The sequence below is a fragment of the Teleopsis dalmanni genome, chromosome X, assembly GCF_002237135.1.
Source record: "Teleopsis dalmanni isolate 2A chromosome X, ASM223713v2, whole genome shotgun sequence".
In the NCBI taxonomy this organism is placed as follows: Eukaryota; Metazoa; Arthropoda; class Insecta; order Diptera; family Diopsidae; genus Teleopsis; species Teleopsis dalmanni.
The window spans coordinates 19,013,605-19,038,447 of NC_051848.1; the positions used below are offsets into that span (position 1 = coordinate 19,013,605).

At 30.7% G+C, this 24,843-nt stretch overlaps 3 protein-coding genes across 12 annotated transcripts in view; 2 read left to right on the forward strand and 1 right to left on the reverse strand.

The window, feature by feature from the left end:
- The first annotated feature begins 625 nt into the window (after window positions 1-625).
- On the forward strand, window positions 626-1,351 carry LOC119661817. Its single transcript, XM_038071314.1, has 3 exons — window positions 626-1,010; window positions 1,080-1,157; window positions 1,263-1,351. The coding sequence occupies exons 1-2, from the start codon at window positions 701-703 to the stop codon at window positions 1,130-1,132; spliced, it is 363 nt and encodes a 120-aa protein (XP_037927242.1). The 5' UTR covers window positions 626-700; the 3' UTR covers window positions 1,133-1,157; window positions 1,263-1,351.
- Window positions 1,352-3,726: 2,375 nt separating this feature from the next.
- On the reverse strand, window positions 3,727-5,504 carry LOC119689437 (cryptochrome-2). 2 transcript variants are annotated; one of them, XM_038104268.1, is made up of 3 exons: window positions 4,745-5,504; window positions 4,047-4,685; window positions 3,727-3,974 (listed from the first exon to the last, which is right to left on the reverse strand). In XM_038104268.1, exons 1-3 carry the CDS (start codon window positions 5,406-5,408, stop codon window positions 3,739-3,741), a joined length of 1,539 nt encoding a protein of 512 aa, XP_037960196.1. In that variant the 5' UTR covers window positions 5,409-5,504; the 3' UTR covers window positions 3,727-3,738. The 2 variants fall into 2 exon arrangements, with proteins under 2 accessions (XP_037960196.1, XP_037960195.1); XM_038104267.1 differs by having other exon boundaries at window positions 3,727-4,685; window positions 4,745-5,503.
- Window positions 5,505-7,559: 2,055 nt separating this feature from the next.
- LOC119662676 (SUN domain-containing ossification factor) overlaps window positions 7,560-24,843 on the forward strand; it is a 58,569-nt gene continuing 41,285 nt past the window's right edge. For all 9 annotated transcript variants that reach the window (XR_005250864.1, XR_005250865.1, XM_038072358.1 and 6 more), the window contains exons 1-2: window positions 7,560-7,707; window positions 7,778-8,320. Coding sequence is in view for 7 of the 9 variants with exons in the window: in XM_038072358.1 (XP_037928286.1) it covers window positions 7,649-7,707; window positions 7,778-8,320 (602 nt within the window). In the remaining 2 variants the exon portion in view is untranslated. The remainder of the gene's footprint in view (window positions 7,708-7,777; window positions 8,321-24,843) is intronic.

Sequence of the window (24,843 nt, forward strand, 5' to 3'; positions counted from 1 at the left end):
ACAACTGTTTTAGATACTGCCAAAAATTCATTGTCAATGATCCTGGTAAACATCTATCTATTGGTTAGTTGTTCGCATATAATTTTTAGGACAACAACTGTTAGAAATTGAACTCTGTCAAATTTAAACAGTGGATTAACTAAGTTCATGCTACAGCCAATTTCTAAATAGTTACTTCCATGATCTGTGTCGTATGATAATGTCTACCAATTCAATTGCTCTGTGATTCTATTCCAATGAGATGATAAGATAAGTATAGAGATTCCCCATTTTGCTATGATATCTTCCTACGCTGAATACTGTGGGCCTTTTGTGAGTTCGAGTATTTTCAAATGATAACGAGATTTTTTGCAACTTAAAAAGTTTTATCCTAACTGTATTTTAATTTTCAGTAAGATATTGATGGTTGCCTCTGTTCCTTTATACACTTCAATACATAATCAGTGCGTAAATATATCATAATATAAAAAATCTAAATTTTACAGAAATTGTGGGCTAAAGCAAATAGTAAAAAACAATTTTTTTATATTTTTGACATATCCAAAATAAACTGTGATCCAGTTAGCGTTGACATCAAGAGTTATTTTAATTGAGAAGTAGTTTTTATTTCACTTTATATAAAATATGTACACATTTTTCAATTTACAAAATAGTCATTGCAGATAGACAACTTTTGGAATTTTTGAAAATAAAATTAAAAATGTTGTCCACTTCAAGGCAGGCTCTCAAAATTTTTCTTACTCGTACCCTTAGAGTTCAGGGCAGTAAGTTAACGAGTCAGCCCCAAACTCAACAAACAGAGAACTTTACTGCATCATCATCCGATATCAAACAAACACTTAAAGAAGTACCAGAAGTTAGCGTGAAAGGTGAAATCCGAAAGGAAGGTCAAGTGGAGGAACACTTTTCTAAAGTTGTCTTATTTAATGGTTTGCGTCCAGCAACCATAACTGGTATCTTTCTTGAAAATCAAAGACCTTCATGGCTATTTCGTGTCTGGAAAGTTGAGAGTAAGGAAAAATATAAACAAATATAAATAGTAATTCCATAATTATTTTTACAATTTTTTCGAACTGAAGAAATTTGGCGTTATCTACCTCTGAACCCTATCAATTCTGATCCTAAAAAGTAAACCAATATACGTATACAAAAACTCGGTAAGAAAATTATATTACCACAGCTTCAATACAACCACACTTTCTGAATTTTTTTTAAACCTAATTATATTCTGTTTCGTAACTCTTGCATGTTTGGTGGTGTAGTGCATTAAACGAAATGAATGGACCTATCGACGACATATTAATCAAAATTAGTGCGGCAACATTTCAAATTTGCAAAATTCAACAGTATATTTTAGTTGCAAAATTTTAATAAAAGTTATTCTTTATTTTTTTGTTTCAATTTTTATTATTATTTGAGATATGAGATAGTAACTCATTTGTAGATAAAAAATTATAACTATACTCTCATATATATTCACTAATATATTGTTTCGTTGTTGTTGTCAGTATTCGACAATTCCCGACTTAATGACATTACTAGACCTTAACTCCATTATATATTATAGTAAGTATGACATACTATATATACCATAGTCATACTTAATTTAATTAATTCTTAATATTTATTGTTTGTTAAAATTTTTTGTAACAGTAGTTTGGTCTTCACAGCACACACAAAATTACTACAATAGTTGTAAACAACAAATAAAAAATAGATCAATCACTTCATAGATTATATACCGACATTTTGAATGTAGTATCCAGATGAAGTCAGGCGAGATATAATATCCATTTTGGCTTTTCCATAGAATTATACCCGAATACCCGAATATACACCCGATTTTTACAATGCTCTCATTTTCATATATAAAGTTTAATGAACAAATAGCAAGAAAATTAGTTTGGTTACATAGCCATTCTAGATATGTTTCAGTGACCCGTTGGTTGACTTTCTTTACGTATCGGATGCTTATTTCTTTATGTATGAAATTGTTAGCAACAAACAAAACAAATCACACCTGTGTGAGTGTGACAAATAAACAATGCTATTGAATATAACTTTACTAATTACTCTTAATTTAACTTTGGTAATAATTGAGGATGTATCAACTGTTCACAACGCCACCTCAACTTCCTTTGTATCTCACATTTCTAAAATGAATATTGTAAATAGTTCAAGCCACAATATGTTACTAAATATTAGATATTCAATTCACTGTTTGGAATTTACTTTTTTATTACATATAACAGTTTATAATAGCAAACTGAAAATTCAATTCAATAGCCTCATTGAAATGAATGCCCGAAGCAAGTATAACTGTTGTACATTGTAATTATATATTTTTAGGTTGACATGTAGCAGAGGTACTACAGAAAACAAGTACATGATCAGAATGATTACAGTTTATGTCTACATTATGTTATTTTCAAATAATTTTAATGTTCATCAGAATATACTATAAAAATCAAGATCTAGTGTTATTCAAAAATTTACTAAATTGATGCGGTTATTTTTTGTTTTTTAAAAATATACTAACTTTTATTTCGAAAGTTTTTTTGTGTATCTCTACACATGTTTCGGCAAATTCGCTTTTGCCTTCATCAGGAGAATTCCTAATATTAGGAATTCCTAATATAGAGATACACAAAAAAACTTTCGAAATAAAAGTTAGTATATTTTTAAAAAACAAAAAATAACCGTATTTAAACATTTTCGAAGTAACGACTCAAAAATTAAAACAAAAAATAAATACTAAATTGATGTTTATGTTACCACCAACTATAAATGTTTGTACAAGTTGGCTAAAAAACCATTTAAATATATCAGAACTTAAGTTAAAATTGGTGTAAAAGTAGTAAGTACAGATTGAAATACTTCATGAATTGTTTATGACTTAAAAATAAGCCTCTTGAAAAAGGGGGTTCTCTGGATTCCTTATATATATAATAAAACAGTTTAGAATTCTTTAAAATAATAGATTTACCTTATTTTACCGACAGTTTATATAAAATCTGTCTGGAATATAATATTCGCCTTATGCTCTTACTAAGAGCGGTGTCTTTACCCAATGTATTGTAGATAAATACATTGTAAATACACTCAGGAAATAATAATAGTAATAGAATCTAATAAATACTTTCGATAAAAAAAATTAAATATCTCATTAAGAGCATGGACCAACTGGTCCATGTGGATTATAATTGTTGATGTACAAAAAATTGGTAACGATTAGCCTGACTTCTCAAGTCAGGTTTCCCAGAGCCCAAGTTTCACCAACCTAATTTTCTGCTTTGGCAGTAGTAAAAGTGCTTGAATTCTTCTGACACTTGTTAACTTAAAATTTGATTCTAGAAAAAATATAGCAGTCCCATAGTAGTCAATGAAATCAGTACGATGAATACCACACACGTAAGACCTCAAGCGACCATATGAACATGCTGACATTGCTAAACTGAAACGTTCGATGTAGTGGACCTCGCTACTCATCTACAGGTTGATATACACTCAACGCTACTTAACTTTATATTTTGATTCATACTCTCTACTATATCAAAATATGTTCAGCTGAATTTTTAAAATGAAATTGCGGCCGCACATTACGTTAACAATAATATTTACCGTTAAATTCTTAAACTAAAATTTACAAAAGTTTTATAAAAAACAAACCAATGTTATATTTGGAAATTCTTTGTCTATTATAAAAATTACAAGAATTTAGTTTGAATTCTTAGTATATCAGTTACGAGATTTTTTATTTTCACTTAAAGATTTTTCACTGTCCTTCATTCTACGCTTAGCTGTGCTTTTCTTTTCTTCCTTTTCAAACTTTCCTGTGCACACTTCTCGGTTAACCTTATAAGCTGCGGTCATGCGTTGCACATTTATTTTATACACTGCTTCGTGCACAACAATGCGATGTGGATAGTCTTCACCTAACACGCAACCATATTCCTTTTGTGCAGAAAGTGATGCTTTCCATGGTTCATAGATAAAATTATTTGGATATTTAGCTAATTCAGGCACATATTTTCTAATATAATTACCAGTGGGATCGGTCTTCTTACCAAAAGCTACAGGACTATATACTCTGAAATAGCTATGAAAGAAAGCTGAGGCTGAAAGCCACAGCCAATTACCAGCATTTAATGCCCAATCGTGATCTAGAAGAAGTTCTTCAAATACTCTTAGTCCAGACTGCCACGATATCCACAAATCTCCGCGTGTTAGAAAACAAGCAACAGCATGTCTTGCCAGATGATGTATCCAACCTTCTTGTCTTAGTTGACGCATTATAGCATCAATAAATGGATAGCCTGTTCGTGCATGCGTCCAAGCATCCAAATATACATCATTCATTTCCCACGGTATTTGAATACAATATTTGTTGCCAAACATACGATCGAAATCTGGTTCATCTGTAGCTGCTGTGTAGAAAAATTCGCGCCACATTAATTGACCTTTTAATGAAACTGGCGGTTTTGAGTGGTTTGGGTGTTTTTTCAAAATATCTGTTAGACGTTGATAAAATAATCGTGAGCTCAAGCAGCCAAATTTTAAATATGGACTAAGTACTGTAGTACTAGGTTCTAATGAGTTTGGTGCTGTATTTGGTTTCTCAAAATTTATTACCCATGTTTCATTACTTAAGGACTGCTCTAAACGTCTCAAACCTTCAGTTTCCCCTACAAAGCAAATTATCATTAAATATATAAAATCAACCAAAAACAGTCACTTAACTTGCCTCCCAGAAATTTATTTTCGCCTAATTCCTCTGGATGTTTAACAAGCTCTTCCATGCTTGGGTAATCATAACATTTTTCATCTTTCTGCTCCCACTTATCTTGCTGTGGTATTACTAGTTCCGTTAATGCTACCGGCGTGGGTAGTGGCATTGGTGTTTTCAGTTTCTCAACAATACTTAAAAACTTTTGATATGTTAAAGGCGCAGTACCTAAATTTTTTTTAATTACAGTTTCTGGATTGTAAATGGTATGTGAGCAATGTGTATCGACTTGTACACCTAATTGATGAGCTAATTTTACAACTTCTGCATCGCGTTTTACAGAGTAAGGTTCAATGTCAGTTTCAAAAGTTAGCAATTCAGTTTGCCATTCCTTAAAGATTCGTTCAAATACTTCATTGGGCTTACCACGCACTACATAAAGGCGTGATTTTAATGCCACTAATTGATTATGTAAATCAGCCAGTGATTGTTGTAAAAATCTCCAACGATTTGCACCCACTTTTAACCACTGGACAATACCAGGATCAAGTATAAAAATGGGCCGCACTTCATATTTGTTTACATCTGAATTTGCTTGTTCAAATACTCGAGTAAGGCCTGGATTATCATGTACACGTAAACCTTTTCGAAACCAATGAATTAAAGTTTTTCTATTTTCCATATTTTTTTAAAAAACATAAAACAACGGTTCGAACTAGTGTGTTTTCAAAAATCTAGCGGCACTTCTCAATATAAAAAATGGTAAAAACAAAAATTTTGGCAGCTGACGTTTATATAATGAGAGAGCAATAAGAAAACTGTGCATCGCAAGAACAGAGTTGCTATAACATTTTTGCAAGTTTAAATAATCAATGACCTTCAGAATAGTTATGCATAGAACTTCATATTAGCCATAATATTGTTTTTCAGAATTATAAGAAAACAGCATTAAGTCTGTTTAAAAGAAATTAGCAACACTTCTAACACTTCATATATTTTTTGTTGTGCTGTGTACATACAATACGAAATATAAAAATTGTAAACACTAAAAATTAATTAATTTAAATACAAGAAAACAAAATGAATATTAGAATGGTAAGCATTTATCTTATGCTTATGTTATGTTTTAGCAAATAGCAAATCTTGCATATGTGCAAATAATGCAAGCAAATTACATTTTGTACAAAAATAAATAATAAAGCTAAAACTAAAAAATTAAAATATGTAATGACCTAAAAGTAATGTAGAATGCATGAAATTTTGAAATTTTTCTTTTACAACAAAATTAATAATAGTTCAGAATATTTATTGCCTTAATAAATATATAGTTGTTACCAACTCCAAAAAATTTTTGTATTCATAGTTTTAAAATCACAATTTTGCATATTTTTTAAAATATTTATTTTTCACAATTTTCAAATTTGTGAAACTATTTAGTTTTGTTTGGCCTATATTCTGGCCTATATTCGCTAAGCGAGACATTAGCATCACTATAGCAATCTGTTATGTATTATGTTTTGGCAAATAGCTAATCTTGCATATGTGCACATAAATTTTATTTTGTACAAAAATAAATAAGAAATATAAATTGAAAATTAAAATGAATACAGAATTAAAAGGAATAACGAAAATGTTGGAAATTTTAAAATAAAACACGGAAATTTTTATTTTACAAAAATGAGTAATAATTGTTTGTAATTATTGGTGAGAATATTTTTTTTACTTGATTGTGAATAAAGTATAATTTTTCTAAATAATAAGTAGAAAAAATTACATATTTGTTACGAACAATGACGACACGAACCACGAACAATTAACGAAATTATTCTTTGACAGTTAACTGGAAACTTCATATGTACTTCCAAAAATTGTTCACAATAGACGAATTTTTAGTCTAGGCAACCATTCGATCTAAACTGCTTATTAGTTAAGTTTCAAAAAGGTTGGACTAAATGAACCAGCAGTGTTGTTGTTTTATATGTTATTTTTAAAATAAGCAGTTGTTCTTTTTGTATACATAGTTTTAAAATCAAATCTTTTCTTTAAATTCTTTTCTTTAAAAAAATAAGGCCTACTGTGGTAATTTATTAATTATTATGTTTTCACAAAAACAAGTCTTACAAATGTTTATTGTAAATGAGCTCATTTATATAAAAGATTTTTGTATGGTAAATCGTCCTCATTAATGGTTATTTGTTTGTTAGATTAAAAGGGTAGTGTTATTGTTTTATAAATTAAAGACTAGCCAGAGACACATTGTTTTTTGCCGCACTTCACAAATTTTATAAAAAATTGTTTCGTGTTCAGGTGTGGATTTATCTCTAACATTATGCTAAAAAAATTGGTATATGTAAAAACATTAATTATAACCCCTATGGTGAAAAGATTTTAAAAGATCAGTTTCAAAATACAAACTATGATCTAACTTTCACCTAATATGATATTATTTTATTTCAAAACTGCAACAGAAGTTACTTTAACTACAAAACCAAAACTCTATTATTATCAGAAAAGAATCATTAATTCATTTAACTTATAATTGTGATTATATTGTTTACATGTCATTAAACACAATATATATTTTTTGCGACTATTCAAGATAAGTTTTTAAATAAAACGTCTTTTCATTAAAACTATTTTAAGAATATGAGAGCATGGTGAATAAATTGTTCGCATTATAATTTAGTTGAACACATCTCTGGTTTTCATCTTTAAAGCAAAGCACACGTCAGAAAACTGTTCTCTTTAAAATTATCGCTCACTCTTAGTTTATTTTGACATATGAAGCTTGAGAATATTAATTTTTTTGTATTAACAAACATATATTAGATTTTCCAGCGCTCAATCGGTTTGTACATAATTAAAGGAGTTAGTTTAAATTCTGTTGAGAAGCATAAATTCGTTTTTGTTTATATAAAAAATATGCGTAAAAATTTGCGCTTTAGGTATTTAGATCTAGTCTTAATAATTTTAATATCAAGGTAAGTAGTAAACTGAAATTTATGAAAAAACACGGAAATGAATTCTTGTTTTGTTGTTTTTTTTTTGCAGTTTTTTCTTAATTTACGTTGTTGCATTCGAAAATGCAAAAAATGTTGATGTGTATGTAGCTGCGGCTTCAAAATCGAATACCACACGCTGGACACCTGAAATTATTTTATATTTAAGCAAAGATAGCAAAAGTAAAAATAAAAAGTATAAAGAAAAAATATTGCCAAATTACAAAAAAGTGAAAAAATCATTAAGCGCATTGGACGAAAAGGATAAAGTGCATTCTCCTGTAGAGTACGCATTTGTAAAAAAGCCTCAAAAGGACGTGGACGTCCGTGGGACCATCGCACATCGCGTTAATGAAAGGCAAATAATAAAAAATGATTTTCATGAAGTGGTGAATGTTGATTCTGTGGCTACGTTGAGTAGTGCTTCGCGAGTTATTAGTCTAAGAGATGCCATTATTGAATCAAATAATGGCCAACATGATAATGGTGTGATAAATGAAGTGCCTAAAGTTGTGGAAAGTGTTGTGATACAAAAAGAAAATTTTGCTACCAACCAACCTTATGAGAATGACTATAGTTCTAAAATTGATCATAGGTAAGTCAGCTGTTAATACAATCAGTACGTGTTTATGAAATTAATAAAATCAATATTAAGGTAGCTTTGCTGTTTAAGTCAATTGTAAACTAGCTAAATATCCTTTGATTTCTTATATTCCATTAATTGTAGTACTACACTTTGAAAACTATTGTGAAATATCTATTAGTTCAGCTTATCATTTCTGTGTAATTATACCACAGAGAATAATCCCAATAACCAAGTACAATGCTAAAAGTTCTTGAATCAACATTAATTCTGCTTATCAGAACAGAATTGTACAGGCAAAAAATTTTGAAAAGCAGATAACCTTGACGATATTAATGGTGTTAATTACTGTAAAGTACACGTCACGCCCATATTTTAGTTATTTAATACATAATTACTGTAGTAGCCGCCTACAACTACAATCCGTAAAAAATCTTATGGAATGTGATTAAGGCGCATTAATTATTTAAATCTAGCCCTACTTGTCAATCCTCATATATGTATATCTATTTGCCATAAAAACTTTTGTCAATAGTTTGTGCACATAAAATGCATATGTTTATCGATGTATATATGTATTTCAATAGTATTTGTCAACTATATAGATATTTGTAATATAAAAGCAATATTTGCAATGAACCGCTTATCAACTATCAACAATAAAGAGTATCGTTGCTTACGTATATTTTAAATAAACTTCCCATGTGCATTTGCGCAGAAGTTTTTCAATTTTATTGTGTAAATGAATTCAATTATCGATAGAAAATGCTAATTAAATAAATCACTTTTGCATTATGAATTTCAAATTTTTTTTATTTGCATAAGAAAAATATATGGTATATTATTTGTGTAATATAGTAAATTTGCCACAATTCACTTGTTCCAGATACATGGCATTATTATTACACTAGAACTTAGAATTATAAAATAATTTAAATAGAAATCTTAAAAAACTATATTTCGTAATATTTTCCTGATACCCGTATTATGTGTACTCATGACAATTAAAAATTTTACTATGAAGTCAATGCTATTCATTATGCTTATCACTTTAGTAAATACTAGAATTAACGCGCCGCTTAACAGTTCACTTCGGCTTGAATTCTTAATTAACTTCGAAATTCGTTCCTAATAAAATCAACACAAATATTTGAAATGCTTTTAGTTATCAAAAACAGTAAAAATTTAAAATAAACAAAAACTACGCAAAATGTGCGAATTTTAATAACACGAATTCTCAATGGTAAATCATATGGACTTGAGAAGTGCGCTACACTTTTAAGTGTAGCATAAGTAAATTAACACGGTTCTACAAGCTTATTTACTGCAACCGAAATTAACTTGTCTAGCATTAAGTGTGCTATGATAGCATGAGTCATCTACATTTTCAATATGTCTTGAAAAGTTTATAAAATAGATTATGTAATAATAACAAAATAATTATTAATGTTAATTTAAATAATGAGTGTAGTCACCCATATTATTCTTGTTTAAAATCAAATTTAAATGAGATCGTTGTTAAATAAATTATTATTTGAAATGTTATTCTTGTACCATTTTATTCTTCTTGAAATCAAATTTATTTCAGAAGTTTTCTGTATATTAAATCTCTCAATATAATTTGTTTTTTTTACAAGAAGAGCGCAACCGTAATAGTATTCAGTTTTACGAAATATTCGAAGAATCTGATTAATCGGATAATAAACAAAGTCTCTAGAGTTGAAAAAGAAATCGGATTTTTTGTGAATCAGATTTCATATATGTGTAAAAAATAATTTTAAGAAATAATTTTTGTTGTAATATTTATTATGATGTTAGTAATTTTTAAACACATTTTCTTTATATGTATTTCGCATATATATAATATTGTTTTATTTTCATATTGATTTAGATTTAATTTTTATATTATATAATTCTATGCCATAATTCAATGCTATCCTTAGTGCGTTTAAATAAGTTATAAACTTTTATGCGTCACTCATTAATTAACCTGTTAAATTTTGTTTTTGCATATGAAACAAAGGTTCTTAACAACTAATATGACCTCCAGTGCTTGTAGTTTGCCAATTGAAAATTTGTAAGAATTTTTTTTTTAAGTTTTAATTTTTCGCGCGCTTTGTTGTTTTTGTTTATTTATTATTAAATTTTTTTATACGCAATAAACTTATTTAGCAAAATTATTTTCTCAATTTGTTTTTGATTGGGTTCCTCATGAGCTGCCACAAAGGCACGTGTAACGCTGATAACGATAAATGTGTTTACCACAACAAATAAAAAATAAAAACAAACTCTAGTAAAAGTGGGCCAATATCGACTCAAACCACCAGCAGAGCTAAATTTCACAGTCTCTGTCTTTCCGCTGCTCTACCATGCATCAAACAAAAGCAGCCACTCATTGCTTTTGTTTAATGAAAGCTATAAAATTCTATTATCTTTCCCTTATCACTTCTACAGAGTCTTCACTTTATGTTTATTATGTGTTAATAATAAATAAACGAGAGCGACTACAGCTCATGAAAGAAAAATATTGCCATATATTGTATTAGGGTATAAGAGACTCTTAAGATCTATGGGAAACTTATTAAGCTATAACAGCTATAATAATATGTATTTATGTCTGCATATATAATATACATATATATATATATATATATAGAATGTTTAACCATCCATATTTTTGGTTCGACGTTCTTGATAAATTAATCTATTCAATAGATTAATAAGAATATTCCTATTCTTTTGGATAATATATAAAAATAGATTAGAAGGTTTTATTTAAACTACCTTGATCTTCCAACCATAACTACCATAACTAAGTAATGTTTTTCTAGTAATCGACTTTTTATTTTACCATTTCCAAGCCTTATTGATTTATCTTTAGCTTGAAAATTGTTGTTTGCATTCCTTTGAAAGATTTAAACAGGCAACAAAATTTAGATCTGATATAAGTGGTAGATTTGCATTTAGTCAAATGATGCCAAGTGTTTTTATCTTTTACCTTTTTTGTATTTGATACAAAGCTCTACGTTATGTGCTACATTCCCGTATCTTCAGCCTACAATGTGCGGTAAACAGCACCCATTGTAGGGTTAAGAACATTTTTAATCTGTTCTTGGATAGGTCAGTACAGATTTTGATTTTTTTTTGCATTATATAGGTTTATTCACTTCATTGTCCTGATTTGAGACCACTGTTTTAGTGGCGAAACAGTCATCCAAAGTATCAAACATTGTGAAATGAAAATTTAAAACGTACTATAAAAACTGTGATTCTGTTTTAGGAACATTTCGCATTGAATTCTGAAAGACTGACTAATTTGAGTTAAAACATGCAAAAAGCAGACATACAGACATCTATACGATGTGTTTATTTTATAGGATCTCCGATGTCTATTTTTTGTGACACACTATATGTATATGAAGAGCATAAAAAATGTATTTTAAAAGCAAGGCAATATAATTATTGATATATTTTCATAGTTGAGAAGAGTTTTACTATTTTTTTTTTGTTTTTGTAAATATATTTACACGTATCTAATGTTTGAAGATCAAGTTCTTTCTAAAATTTAATTTGCTTTAAACATCTCCACTTACTATAAGTACATTTATTCGCATGTATTTTTGATTTGGAGGACAAATATTATTTTTGGAGCACACCTATAGAGCTCATGAAATGTTGCGGTTTCTATTTTCTGGTAATTTAATCTGTTTTCACGTTCAATATTTTTACGTAAATATAAATATTTTAAGCAAATTTTCTTATATAAAATTTTATTCAAATTCCACTTGTATTTGCACACATTTCTTTTTTTTTTTTTGATAAAATAAATAATTCGTTAAAAAAACATTTGAAATACGTATCAATAACTTTTGGTATCAATAATTTATAAAGCGATTGATACTTACATTTAAATTGCTATAACTTGATTAATATAGTTTATATGTAGAAATATCATATGTAGTATATTTACACTCAATCTCGTGATCTCAATATACGAGGGCTGCTATATATATTTCTGGCCTAATAATGAAAATGCGAATATTTATCATCAAAAATTGTTTTATTGTTTTTCAAAGTATTCTCCAGCCTAATTTATATACTTTTGCATGCGCTCAAACCAATTGTCGAAGCACTTTTTCCACTCCGATTGAGACACCTCCAAAACATGGTTTTTGAACGCTTCAACAGCATCTTCTGGCGACGAAAATCGTTGACCACGCATCTTTTTCTTGATGTGCGGGAATAAAAAGAAGTCATTGGTGCCAAGTCAGGGCTGTACGGCGGATGACCCATCGATTCGACGTTTTGGCCGGTCAAAAAGGCGTTGGTTAGAACCGATGTGTGAGACATCGCGATGTCATGGTAAACAATTATTCGTCTTCTCTTATTCGTTTTTCGAACTTCTCCTAAGACCACATGACCAGTTTTGCCGAAGAAACAGGCGAGCATTTGCTTCGAAGTGCTTTTTCCACGAACAACTTTTGTTGGATTTGGCTCGAAATGCTCAAGGATGCCTCTATCTCACGGTATGTCACATGACGATCTTGCATTATAAGTTTACGCACGGCATTAATGTTCTCTGGCACAACGGCCGTTTTTGGACGACGTTGACGGGATTCGTCGTTGAGCGAGCGTCGGCCATGATTGAATTCATTAAACCAGTTTTTCACAGTGCTATAGGATGGTGCTTCATCGCCATACATCGTCGAAAGTTGTGAAAAATTATCTCACGAAAATGTTCACGTGTTAATATATATTTTCTTCATCTCATTATCTGCCGCCATATCCTACCTGTTATTCCTTTCGCTTTGGATCCAAAAGTTAGTTGCGATAAATTTTTTTTATAATCGTATTTATAACCTCTTGTAAAAATACTGTGATCAAAAAATAAGATGAAGTTGTTAAAAATTATTAAAGAAATATTGATGTGTTCTTCTAAATATATTTCATCACTTTTAAATTACTTCCCTCCTGGTACAATACATGCGTTCCAACGTTTTTCACCAAACCTGAAATCTATTATTAAAATGACCTTCAAGGCTTGTTCCGATTCGGTTTTTACTTTCATAATCTTATCGAAACAATGGCTTTAGAGCACTGTATTGAGATTAAGAAATTGCCAGAAATCACTCGGCTCTAAATCAGGCAAATACGATAGTTGGGAAATGATATGAGTTTTTACCGAAACGGTCTCGAAGAACGCAGTTTGAGATGGTGCATTGTCGTGCTACAAAAATCCATTTGATAGTTCTTTCTTGTTTAGGTCTCTCCTGTCCGCATCAACGTTACGTCACGCATTAACGTTCAAATAATATTCCTCGTAACCACGTTGGTTATGACGGTTACGGTATTGTTTTAACATGTACTTAAAAATTGCATAAATGCAAATATTGACATGAAATTTTAAACAGATGTCAGTGACATCTAAACCTGACAAAAAAAAAGTTGCCAGAATCGAAAACTCCACTTATTTAAATTAAAAACTTAACCTCATTTTTTGATCAGCCTAATATATCTTTAAATTATAGCACACGTTAAGAGTCATGTAACGTAGACAGGTGCCTGACCATTGGTCACGGCAATTTTAGTCTCTTTTTGGTCATGACCAAAAGGCATGTTATACAGGGAATCATATCAGCATTGTAAATTGCGAACTTTTACAATTACTTTAATAATTTTTAGTTGTGACAAATTTAAAAGGAAACTGTGAAACTGTTGTTTTATTATTATATCATTTTATAATAATTGTTAACAATACTTAACAATACTATAAAAATTCTATTATTAGCGAAACATAAGCTTAGCTGTGTTGCTTCCTGTGTTGCGTTTTTTCTCCAAAATGTATTAAAATTGTAGCAATTTGATCCTAGAAGATGCCAATTTTGACATTTCTGACTGAGTAACACTGTTTCGGTCAACGTTGAAATAATTTTAATTTTAATTTTGACGTGCCCAATACTTTCTGCATAACATGACACTAAACCTTGATATAATGGATAATTATTTTCCATTTTACCTAACTAAGTGTTAAACGAGAATTCACTTCACATTTAATAATTTAATAGACGATAATTTGTTTTACGTTTAATAATTCAATACACGGTAATTAATCTTACATTTAATAATCAGGTATACGATAACTAACTAATTTAAAATGTGATGACTTTAGCACTCGTTTAGCAACCCGCTGCCATTATACTATTCAGTCGCTGTTTTGACAGCCCCAAAGAGATTATATACATATAAATTCATTTAATTCCTGGTAGGAGCATAGTACCTCCAAAAAGGAGGTTGTCAACTAGTAAGTTTTATTTTAGTTTACACAAGTTTCTGTATAATATATAATTTTAACCACTATTTTGATTTTAGTCTTGTTGATTGTCAATATCTCTGTACGAAATCATCATTTAATTACAGTGAAAACTCAAACAAGTTTTGGTATAATACGACTATTTCAGTCGACAAAGGATTTGTTCAAAAAAAGTATTATAATGACATCTTAAAAAGTTGATCACTGTTGAAGAAAAGAGTATTACAAAGAGCTATTGAACATTTCGTCATTATCGAACAAAATAGTTCAATAATAATACCATTAGAAATTAACTTATCATTTAAAATACTTCTACATAAAATACAGCTAACGACTTACTGACTATAGTTGATAGTTTTAAAAACAATAACCGTGGTTAGCCCAAAACTGCAATTACCTGCAAATTATTGTCTATTTCACCAATTATAATTTAGTGCTTATTAAAATTTGTGCTTGTCGTTACTTGGTTCTTAACTTCTTTTTATATAAGAAGTCTATATATATATATATATATATATTATATGTAGAAAGTAACTACCTTATATTCAAAAAAGAACGAGAATTTAAAAAAAACGCAAAATTTTAATTTTTAATAATTTTCTTTATTATCGCCTTCAAAGTACTCTCCTCCTGCGGCAATACATGCATGCCAACGCTTGATCCAATTTTCCATACAAGTTTTATAGGCCGCCGAAGGTATGGCCTTTAGTTCACGCAGCGAATTCTCTTTTATGGTCTCAAAACGTGTCTATGGTCCTCGCAATGGCAATTTGAAGAGAAAAAAAGTCACACGGGGCCATATCTGGAGAGTATGGTGCTTGGTTGATGATATTGGTGGAGATTTTGGCCAACAACTGCGACACAACCAACACTGTGTGAGCCGGTGCGTTGTCGTGGTGTAAAATCCATAAGTTTTTCTTCCATAAATCTGGCCTCTTTTTGCGAATGGCCTCACGCAAACGACGCATAACGGTCAAATAATACTTCTTATTGATCGTTTGACCATTTGACCGTCCGGAAGAAATTCATAGTGCACCACACCACGCATATCGAAGAAAACAGTTAACATAACCTTGGTTTTGGACCGACTTTGGCGTTCTCTTTTCGGTTTCGGCTTACCTTCGAAGCACCATTCGGTCGATTGTTGTTTGGTGGGCATGTCAAATTCATAGAGCCATGTCTCATCACCAGTTATGATGCGTTCGATAAATGTGGGGTCACTATCTACGTTGGAAATCATCTATTTGGCCACACCATAACGACGCTTTTTTTACAAATACTTTTTTCTAATTCTAGCAATATAAATAATTAGAAAACCATGCGTTGCTCGGAAAATATCACCCGTTGAACATCACCCGACGTTCTTGCAAAAGGTATCAACATGAACCGAAGTGGCGACTGGAAATTGATCGTTCAACACGAATTATTCCGAAATTTGAATCTCACCTCATGGGATAGTATTTTGTGTGTATTGTAAAACATACTGTACAAATGATAATTTCTCCATTTTAGTTTATATATCCTTATAAAAAATATCTAATTCCATTTAGCTTAAACACTTTCCACATTTGAAATAAGTTAGTTTATGAGCACACATTGTAACGTCGAGGTGTTTTACTTTTGATCGTGATGGGTAGATACAAATGATATAGTTATGTTATGTGTACGCTATATGTTACTATTCCAAATATCTTATGTAATGCAAAACAATATCTCAAAGGGAATTTTAATAATTTTTTTTATTTAAATGTAATTATATATATTATCACAGTTTTATTATTTTAACCGTCTGGCTGTCCAAACGGCTGGGGGTTTGATGTAAATTATATTACAACTAATAACATACATAAATGCTTTGATATATTTTGAATGAGAAAGATATTAGTACAATTACTATTAACTATTAACAATTATTTAAATATTATTAAAGTAATCGATATTTTGCACTATTTGCGGTTAAAAGTGACAATGCATGCCATACTAAAAACTCACAAAATTTATATTTCTGCCATCTTACAGAGGCAAAATATTTTAGAAAATTTTATATAAAGTATTTTCCAATGACGAATTGGTGAAATCACGGTTACATGTTTAAACCTTATGCTAATGTAAGGCATTCAAAATGCAAACCAAAATAGTCAAGCAACCTATAAATATAGACAAAAAAAAAGAGAAAATCCTTTTGAACTTCAGCAAACCTGCAGTTCGTGTACTTACTGGAGTACTAACGGGACACTGTGCCATAGCGCCTATGCTCCAACGGTGGCGATTTCCAACAAGTGGATTTTGCAGAAGTTGCTAAGATAAAGAGGAGGTAGAATCCATCAACCACTTCCTGTGTCTCTGTCCAGGACTGCAGACGCGACTTCAATGCCTTAGGGATCGCTTTTTCACTGGCCTAATAGTGATAACGAAAGCAAACTTATTGGACCTTCTCAACTTCACCTGAAAACTAAATTTAAACCATTTAGGAAAGATAATGTCTTTTTAATTAATTTTTTATTTTTTGGTATCCATATACATTTATATTAGAAATTTAAAATTTATCCATGCTTACTTTGATTTGTTTAAAAAGTTTAAAATCTCTAAAATGAATCGTAAAATTACCGTTGCATAGCTTAAGTGGATTTAAATTCCGCAGTATAATTATAGGTGAGCAAATTTTTAATCTTAAGTTATGTGTTGGTTTTCCTGGTATTCCAGCGAATTCAAAAATTCAACAGGATAGCTGAACGATTCATTTTAGAGTTTAAACTTTTTAAACAAATCAAAGTAAGCATGAATAACTTTTAAAGGTCTAATATAAATGTATATGGATACCAAAAAACTGTATAATAATTAAAAAAACGGTATCCAGTGGACCAAATTGTGAATCTAAACCATCCTTGAATTGACTTGAACACACACAAAAAAGAAGAATTATATATATAAAGATATAAATAACGTACAAAAAACAATGCCACGTCTTCGTAGACGAGGAGGAAATATTGGTCGACGCATTCGGAATTCACAATTACTCCAGAACCGTCGGTTAAATAGATCGGCAGAAAACAATGAAAATGTAAGAAACCAGGATACAATCACACGTGCTAATGAAAGTCAAGAGCAACACAACGAACGCCTTCGAGCTAATGCATTGAGACAAGGACTGGCCCGTCAACGAGTCACCGACACATTCAGAACACGTGAAAAACAGCATTTGCAAGTGTGTCGCGCATTGACACGTGCATCATTTCATCGCCTTGCGTTTGAATATGAGGCGGATATCGACTATTCGTCACATTCACGAATTGTAATCGGTGCTATGAACAAACAGTGCCAACACTGTCATGCACTCAAATACAAAGGTGAATCGGCCGGTTACTGCTGCGCATCTGGAAAAGTTGTATTGCCACCATTGAATTCGCCGCTAGAACCATTGACTATGCACTATCCAGCACTATTGGCTGGAGCTACATCTCAATCTAAATTGTTTTTTCGTAAAATTCGCACATTCAATTCGTGCTTTCAAATGACATCATTTGGAACAACAAAAATCGTTCAGAATGAGATTGGTCGCAATTTTCAATCAACACTTAAGATTCAGGGCCAAGTGTATCACCAAATTGGTTCTTTAATGCTGATGCCCAATAATGATCCCGAATTTCTGCAAATCTACTTCATGGGTGATGAGAAGCAGCAAATAAACGCACGTTGCCAGTACAGCCATATCGAGCAGATGGAGGAGCAAGAAATTGTGGGTATTTTAGAACCGTTTTTAAAAAATCACAACCAGTTGGTCCAGTTGTTCACTACCGTTTCAAACAGACTGCTAAACGACAACTATACAAACCAGGAATGCTACCATATAACTTAAGATTAAAAATTGGCTCACCTATAATCATACTGCGGTGAAATTGTTTATGAAATCTGACAGACTTACCAACACCGCGTTATCAAATCTCTGAATGGTTACAAGCTCCTCGGGGAGGTATGCAGATCTGAGGTCAATTATTACTTAGTCTGATGAAGTGATAAACAATAATCTTTTTTCATTTAAAATGTAGTGCTTATAAGGATTTGAAGTAACATGAAAATATTTGTAACATAAGTAATGCATGTGGACTTTTTGTAGTTCAAAAGAAAAAATCAATTTAAAATAATTTTCGCATTAAAATGCTAAAGGTTAAGTTGAATAACAACAAATATTATAACTCAGCTGAGCTAGGAAAATTAATTGCAAGGGGAAACAACGTTCGCCGGGTCAGCTAGTATTAATATAAATTTATGTATTTACAGTGTTGTTTATATTTTTGGCAAAAACTTTGAACTACTATTAATATTTTTGATTTATTTGTAAATCATTCACAAACTGTTGAAAAGCCACCATATTTTTTACAGTCTGCTATCATCATTATTTACCACCAAATTCGATAAATTATAGGAATCGAAATTAAATTTAAATATTGTGTTCTTTGAATATTATTCTCAAGTTCTGATATAAATGTAGTTTTTTTTATAGCAACAATTTATATGCTAATAAACTCCCACAGAATTTAAACAATAAAACTTATATGTAAAACAACTTCAACAAAAAAAATTTTTCTAGTAAATCTCTCCTTGGTACAACTTGGCTTGCCATTGCTGAAGAACTAATGGAGACTAATGTTTTCTAGGTTCTTGGGTTTAAAGGTGTTAAAGATATTAAAGTTGCTAACGAACTTGTTGAGATAATGCCTGGGAATATCTGAACAAGAACCATAGATATTTTCTTTCAAAAATCTTGTACACATATAACGATCTACAGTAGTTGTAAATAAAAAATATGAGAGATGATAATAATATCTTAATACTTGTAGGTGTGCCAAACTTATCTGTCACTTGTCCGACAGGAAATTGGTTAATTAATTTATTTGTTAAATACCAGTTTATAAGAATTAATTTCCAAAAAAAAAAACAATATTTGGAAATTAGTTAATTTTGTGTTCTCTGTTCGAAGAAGGGTTTGCAAAATAATGATATTATATTGTCCACAGAAGACACATGATCGGAAGATAAGTTTGGTCGACGACTACAATTTGGACTAATGAAATTTAAATGGAATAAAGAAAACTATATATACACGTGATATGTTTCTATAAACATAAAGCATGTTCTTTAAATCCGTGTTAGTAACGCGATTTAAATATTAATCAGAAAAACCAAATCGTAATGTCGTACGGGCGGAAAATATTGAATTAATAATGTAAAACCAACTGCAGCTGTTAAATTGTTGACACTTGCGTGTTATGTAAATTCGCTAAAAATATTAAATGTAACTTTGTCTTCGAAAAATAATTAAAAATTTTAATTTATATATTTAAATATATTTTATCGTCCTCAAAGTATTATCTTCCCGATACGCTACCCTTATTGCAACGTTTTTTCCAATTCTGGATTTAGAAGCGCGCGCAGTTCCTCGGTTTTTATCTCCTCAATCGTGTCGAAGAGGTGTCCCGAGAGAGGTATTACACGAAGCTATATCAAAAAAAACGGCTATTCAAAACATTTTTGTGAGAAAGCCATTTTTTTACGCTTCGGAAATATAAATAGACACTAAAAGAAGCTAAGAAGTTGATGAGAAAGAATGCTTACAATCGATAAAAATATCTTGCAAAAGATGTTTGCTTCAATGGAGTGAATCGACTATACGAGTGAAGATATGACGAAATGCAGTAACTAAACATTGAAACATTGTTTAATTTCTTACTTCCTACTTCTTACTTATTTGATCACGGTAGATCAAATAACTATAACTAAACTAAAGCTATAACTAAACAAATTCTTCAAAAACTCAATCGATATTATGAGCATACATTCACATAACACAATAAAAAAAGAAAAATCAGAACTAAGACGATTTTAAAGGCCGTATTCGAGTGTTGTTCTCAATCTGATTCATTCGCCTCCCATATGGAGCCAAATATATTTGATGTATATCCATTCTGATACAAGTTGTATGTTAAAATATTTTGAAGGATGTTTGATATTTTCTTCTTTGATCAAAGATATATAGTCCATAGTGTTGAGTTTTATCTCTTACGTGACATACTGGGTAATTTTATCTATGATTTGACGGAAATTGTTAAATATTATTGAGTTGTTAATATTTTATGAGACAACAATTTCCTCTGTGCAATTAGTCTGTAATTACTTTCTTCACCCTTTCTAATCAAAACTAGTATGCAACTGGATAAGCTTTTAATGCCAATATGTCCAATTATCATTTTAAAATTTTTTCACTTTTTTTTTAAGAAAAGCAAATAAATTTGTGTGATTTTTCAGCCGCTGTTGTTGCAATACTTATCATTTAAAATTCAGTATTTACTTTTATTTACAAACTGTGACTGAAATGTGAAATATGGCTTTCTGCCACTTTTCCCTCATTTAATGTAAACTAAAACCGCTGCAAAATTTTGCATGTCAAAACTGCATTAACTGTCGTGTGTAAACAATTAAATTAAATCAATTTAATCCATTTAAAATGTACATTTGTCATGACATTGAGATCAAAAGTCCTTTTTTCTAATGCACAAACACAATAGTCATTCGACCAACAGTAAAACGTCCAAATCAGCAACGATTAGACCGGGCCAGGCCAGGCCGTATCAGACAAATCCAACTTCTATCCATACCTCAACATACCCAGCTAGACTAGTCAAGTCAGGAGATTTTCACATCCATCTGCAAACTGCAAACAACAAACAACAAACAACAAACTACGGCAGCTTAGCATTTCTACCTGGAGGGTAAATGTAAATGTTAATGTAAAATTTAAAAAATTTAAATCGTAAATAATTTCATTATATCAAAAAAGCCAACTTTTATGAGACAGCTTGGCAACCCACGTCGTTGCTCAAACTCAAACTCAAGCTCCCAGCGTACATGCTAACTAAGCCGTCTCAGTTTGCCTTCTCCCGTTTCGTCCCGTCTGGGCGAGTTGCGTTTAGTCTCGATTTTTCTCATACGTTAGTTCAGTATTAGCTTTGATGTAGTCTTTAGTCTAAGTCTTTTTTCAATTTTGTTTATTTTCTTGGCCATTTCATCTTTTCTTCAGCAATAAACGCTTGTATAAATTTCTACTGCAGTAGTTTTTACTTTCTAATTTGTAATAATTTTTTTCGCCAACAATTCGTCCGGTGTATCACAATATAGTCGTATTAGCAAATGCCGCAACAATATTGGCCCCCACACCAACGCATTTAAACATCCTTAAAAGACTTTTTACATACATAAAAAATGCCGCTCGCCATCATGGCTAATAAAAAATGTCAACGCCTACACCTCAAACTCCGTAAAAAAATGTAAATAAATTAAAAAATTAAAGTTATTGCAAACATGTTTAAAATCGACATTTTTGGCTCAAAGAAAAATTAAATTAACCATTTGCCAGAAAAAGAAAATTTCTTCTATGCGATGTTAGTGAGTTATGGCAGTTCAACATATCCAACGTCCTTCAGCATTTTGATAATTATGTTATTCTAAAATATTAAAATTAACAATACGCTTATAGTCCTTTAGTACTCGTATTATGAAAACAATAAGTAAATAAACTACAAGTCGATATAGGTTACCTTATATAACGAAGTAGAAAAAAGAGTATTGAGGGTTTTGCCTTAGCATTTAAACAAACTTTTAAAATATTTTAAATAATTATGAATTATATACTTTAATCTTGTTATAAACCAAGAACACTATAGATAGAACAAAAGAATATATATATTTTATCAGATGAATATAAGGTACACGGTTTCTTATATAATAAAACTATTTCTTTAATTGGGTACATCAAAAACAACAATACATACAGTTTCTTTTGATTTTGTGGAACCTTCAAAAATAACTGTAGCTGATAAAATAGCAATTTCCGTGAGAATACAAGAAAAACAAAATTTATTGAAGAACTTGTATATTTCCAGAAGAAATAGGTTTTCGGGAAGATACTTTTTTGGCAGTTTATCAGACTGTTCATCGGTGAAGACAAGAGATCTATTAAATTGTCTTAATTCGACGGAATGGATTTGGATTTGGTCTCTACTCTTCTATACTCGGGTTCTTGCGAAGAGTGTGTAGCAAAAAGACGAAAAATAACTAATTGAGGTACATGGAAGTTATTTAATGGTCTGCCACTGCAACCAACCAACCATACATTATTATTGTTATTAACTAGCACTAACAATCTGATGCCAAATTTTAGTCTATTATTGTACTCCTCTCTAGATGGCTGTACCAGAGATACATCTAAATCTCGGTCCCTACTCTATGCGCGCTCTTTTCGAATGCGTTGAGTAATAAACTCAATGCTACACTCCCCAAAGTATCGCAGCAGCCACTACTTACAAGTTAAGTAAGTCACCTACTAATAGGTGAAAAAATGCATTCTTTTTTTCAAGATATTTATAAACAGTATATTTCGAGTGAAATGTTCCAATTCTAAGAGCTGACAGTGAAAGGTTTATGACACACAGGGACAAAAACATTTTCGAGAAAGTCAAGCACTTTTGTTTGTTCTTTGATTCCTGAATTTAAAGCAATCCCTTCTCGTTTGCACTCGCGTCACATGTTAGTGATTCTAATACTTTTCTAATATATAAAATTTTGTTATTCATGTATATTTTTGACAATAACCATTGCCTGCTGGAACCCTCTAACTCTGCTTACAAGTTTACTTTATACAAGCACTTTATAGCAACGTAGGTTGCTTGTTTATATTTTTGTAATTATAATTTGTTTGTTATCAAATGTTTCCTTTAGTGTGTATTCGTTTCGCATGAATTATATATTTAATGTTCAATAAATCCAACAGCTTTTGAAATATTTTCGAAGCGGCACAATTTACAAATTATTTACATTGTAGCACCGCAATATCTTTTGTTTTACACTCTATCTATCCATAAATTCATAAATCAATACGATCCTATTAATTACTTAAGCTTTTAACGGCATTGCAGTGAAAGATAGAAACGCAAATGGAACCCCTTAAATGCTTTCAGTCGTGTCAATTAAGAAAGAAAATACAAATTGTTAAAGTAATAAAAATTGAAATTTGGGATCCTTGCAAAAAGCCGATTACCCCATCAATGTTTGCTATGTCTTCAATTTTCGTATATGAGCACCACTTTCACTCTTTTTTCTTACTTCAAAATTTGTATGATTTCAACGTAGTTAAACAATCTTTACACATAAAAAGTAAACAAAAAACAGAAAATAAATCTCAAAAACTCTTTAAATTTAACCATATATGAAGTTGATGTTGTTAGTGTTATTTGTTATTGTATTTCGCAGCATTTGTCATTATAAAATATCATAAACACATAAATCTGTCTAAGTATCCATCTGTATCTACAGGTATCTGGCAATGATGCGTGATCATCTTAGGCATTTCAAAGTGTAATCACTTAAAATGCAATTATTTGAATTGATCTCGGTTTGGTTGTGCTCAATTTGGAATTCACAAATTTACGCCTGATATAAATGTATAATCATTCACATTTTTGTTGACGATCATTGCGATCAGCGCGATCAGCGCGATCAGTGTATAAAACAATATAAAACAATAAAAAGTGATTATAAATGCATTTTGGCAATCGCATTGGTAAATTGCATTTATTATGTGCGCTGCCAGTTGTATTTGCAATCTTTTAAAGATTTAATCAACTCAACCAATAACATAGAGCCGATCTTATCAGTGCTTATATCCATGCGCCTACTTTCCTGCCTCACTTACTAAATAACAGCCTGCTTCATGGTTTAGTCATACTTACTCTTAGATAAACGGAGATTGTAGTTCATTTTAAATCACATTTGAACGATTTTCGTTTCTTTCCATTCCACTTACGTGGTACGCTGTCATGTGAGTGCTGTGCCTTATAAATTTCAGAGTAAGTTAAAAATATTGAAAAGTAAAAGTTTATGACAATTCGTTAGGAGAGTAATAATCACTGTACAAGGTGCAATCAGTTGCAAGGAATAACCAATAAATCAATATCGAAAGTATTTTAAAATCTGCTGCCAATATTACAACTGTACACACATTGATTTTACCATAATGCTTCATACACTTCTCCTGTCTCGATATTCTTAGATAAGCTTAAGTTAAGTTTTTTTTAATTCACAAAGATTACAGTATTTTGTTGTTCGTTAATTAAATCGAAAACTCCATTGCTATAATGAGAGTTACTGTTAAAGAGCCTAACGAACTACTACA

Excerpts from the sequence above, each read along its gene's own strand:
- LOC119661817 (XM_038071314.1), top strand. The coding sequence starts at position 701 with ATGTTGTCCACTTCAAGGCAGGCTCTCAAAATTTTTCTTACTCGTACC. Across the intron at positions 1,011-1,079 it reads TCGTGTCTGGAAAGTTGAGA|AAATTTGGCGTTATCTACCT; the intron begins GTAAGGAAAAAT and ends TTCGAACTGAAG.
- LOC119689437 (XM_038104267.1), bottom strand. The coding sequence starts at position 5,408 with ATGGAAAATAGAAAAACTTTAATTCATTGGTTTCGAAAAGGTTTACGT. Across the intron at positions 4,686-4,744 it reads CGAAAATAAATTTCTGGGAG|GGGAAACTGAAGGTTTGAGA; the intron begins GCAAGTTAAGTG and ends TTTGCTTTGTAG.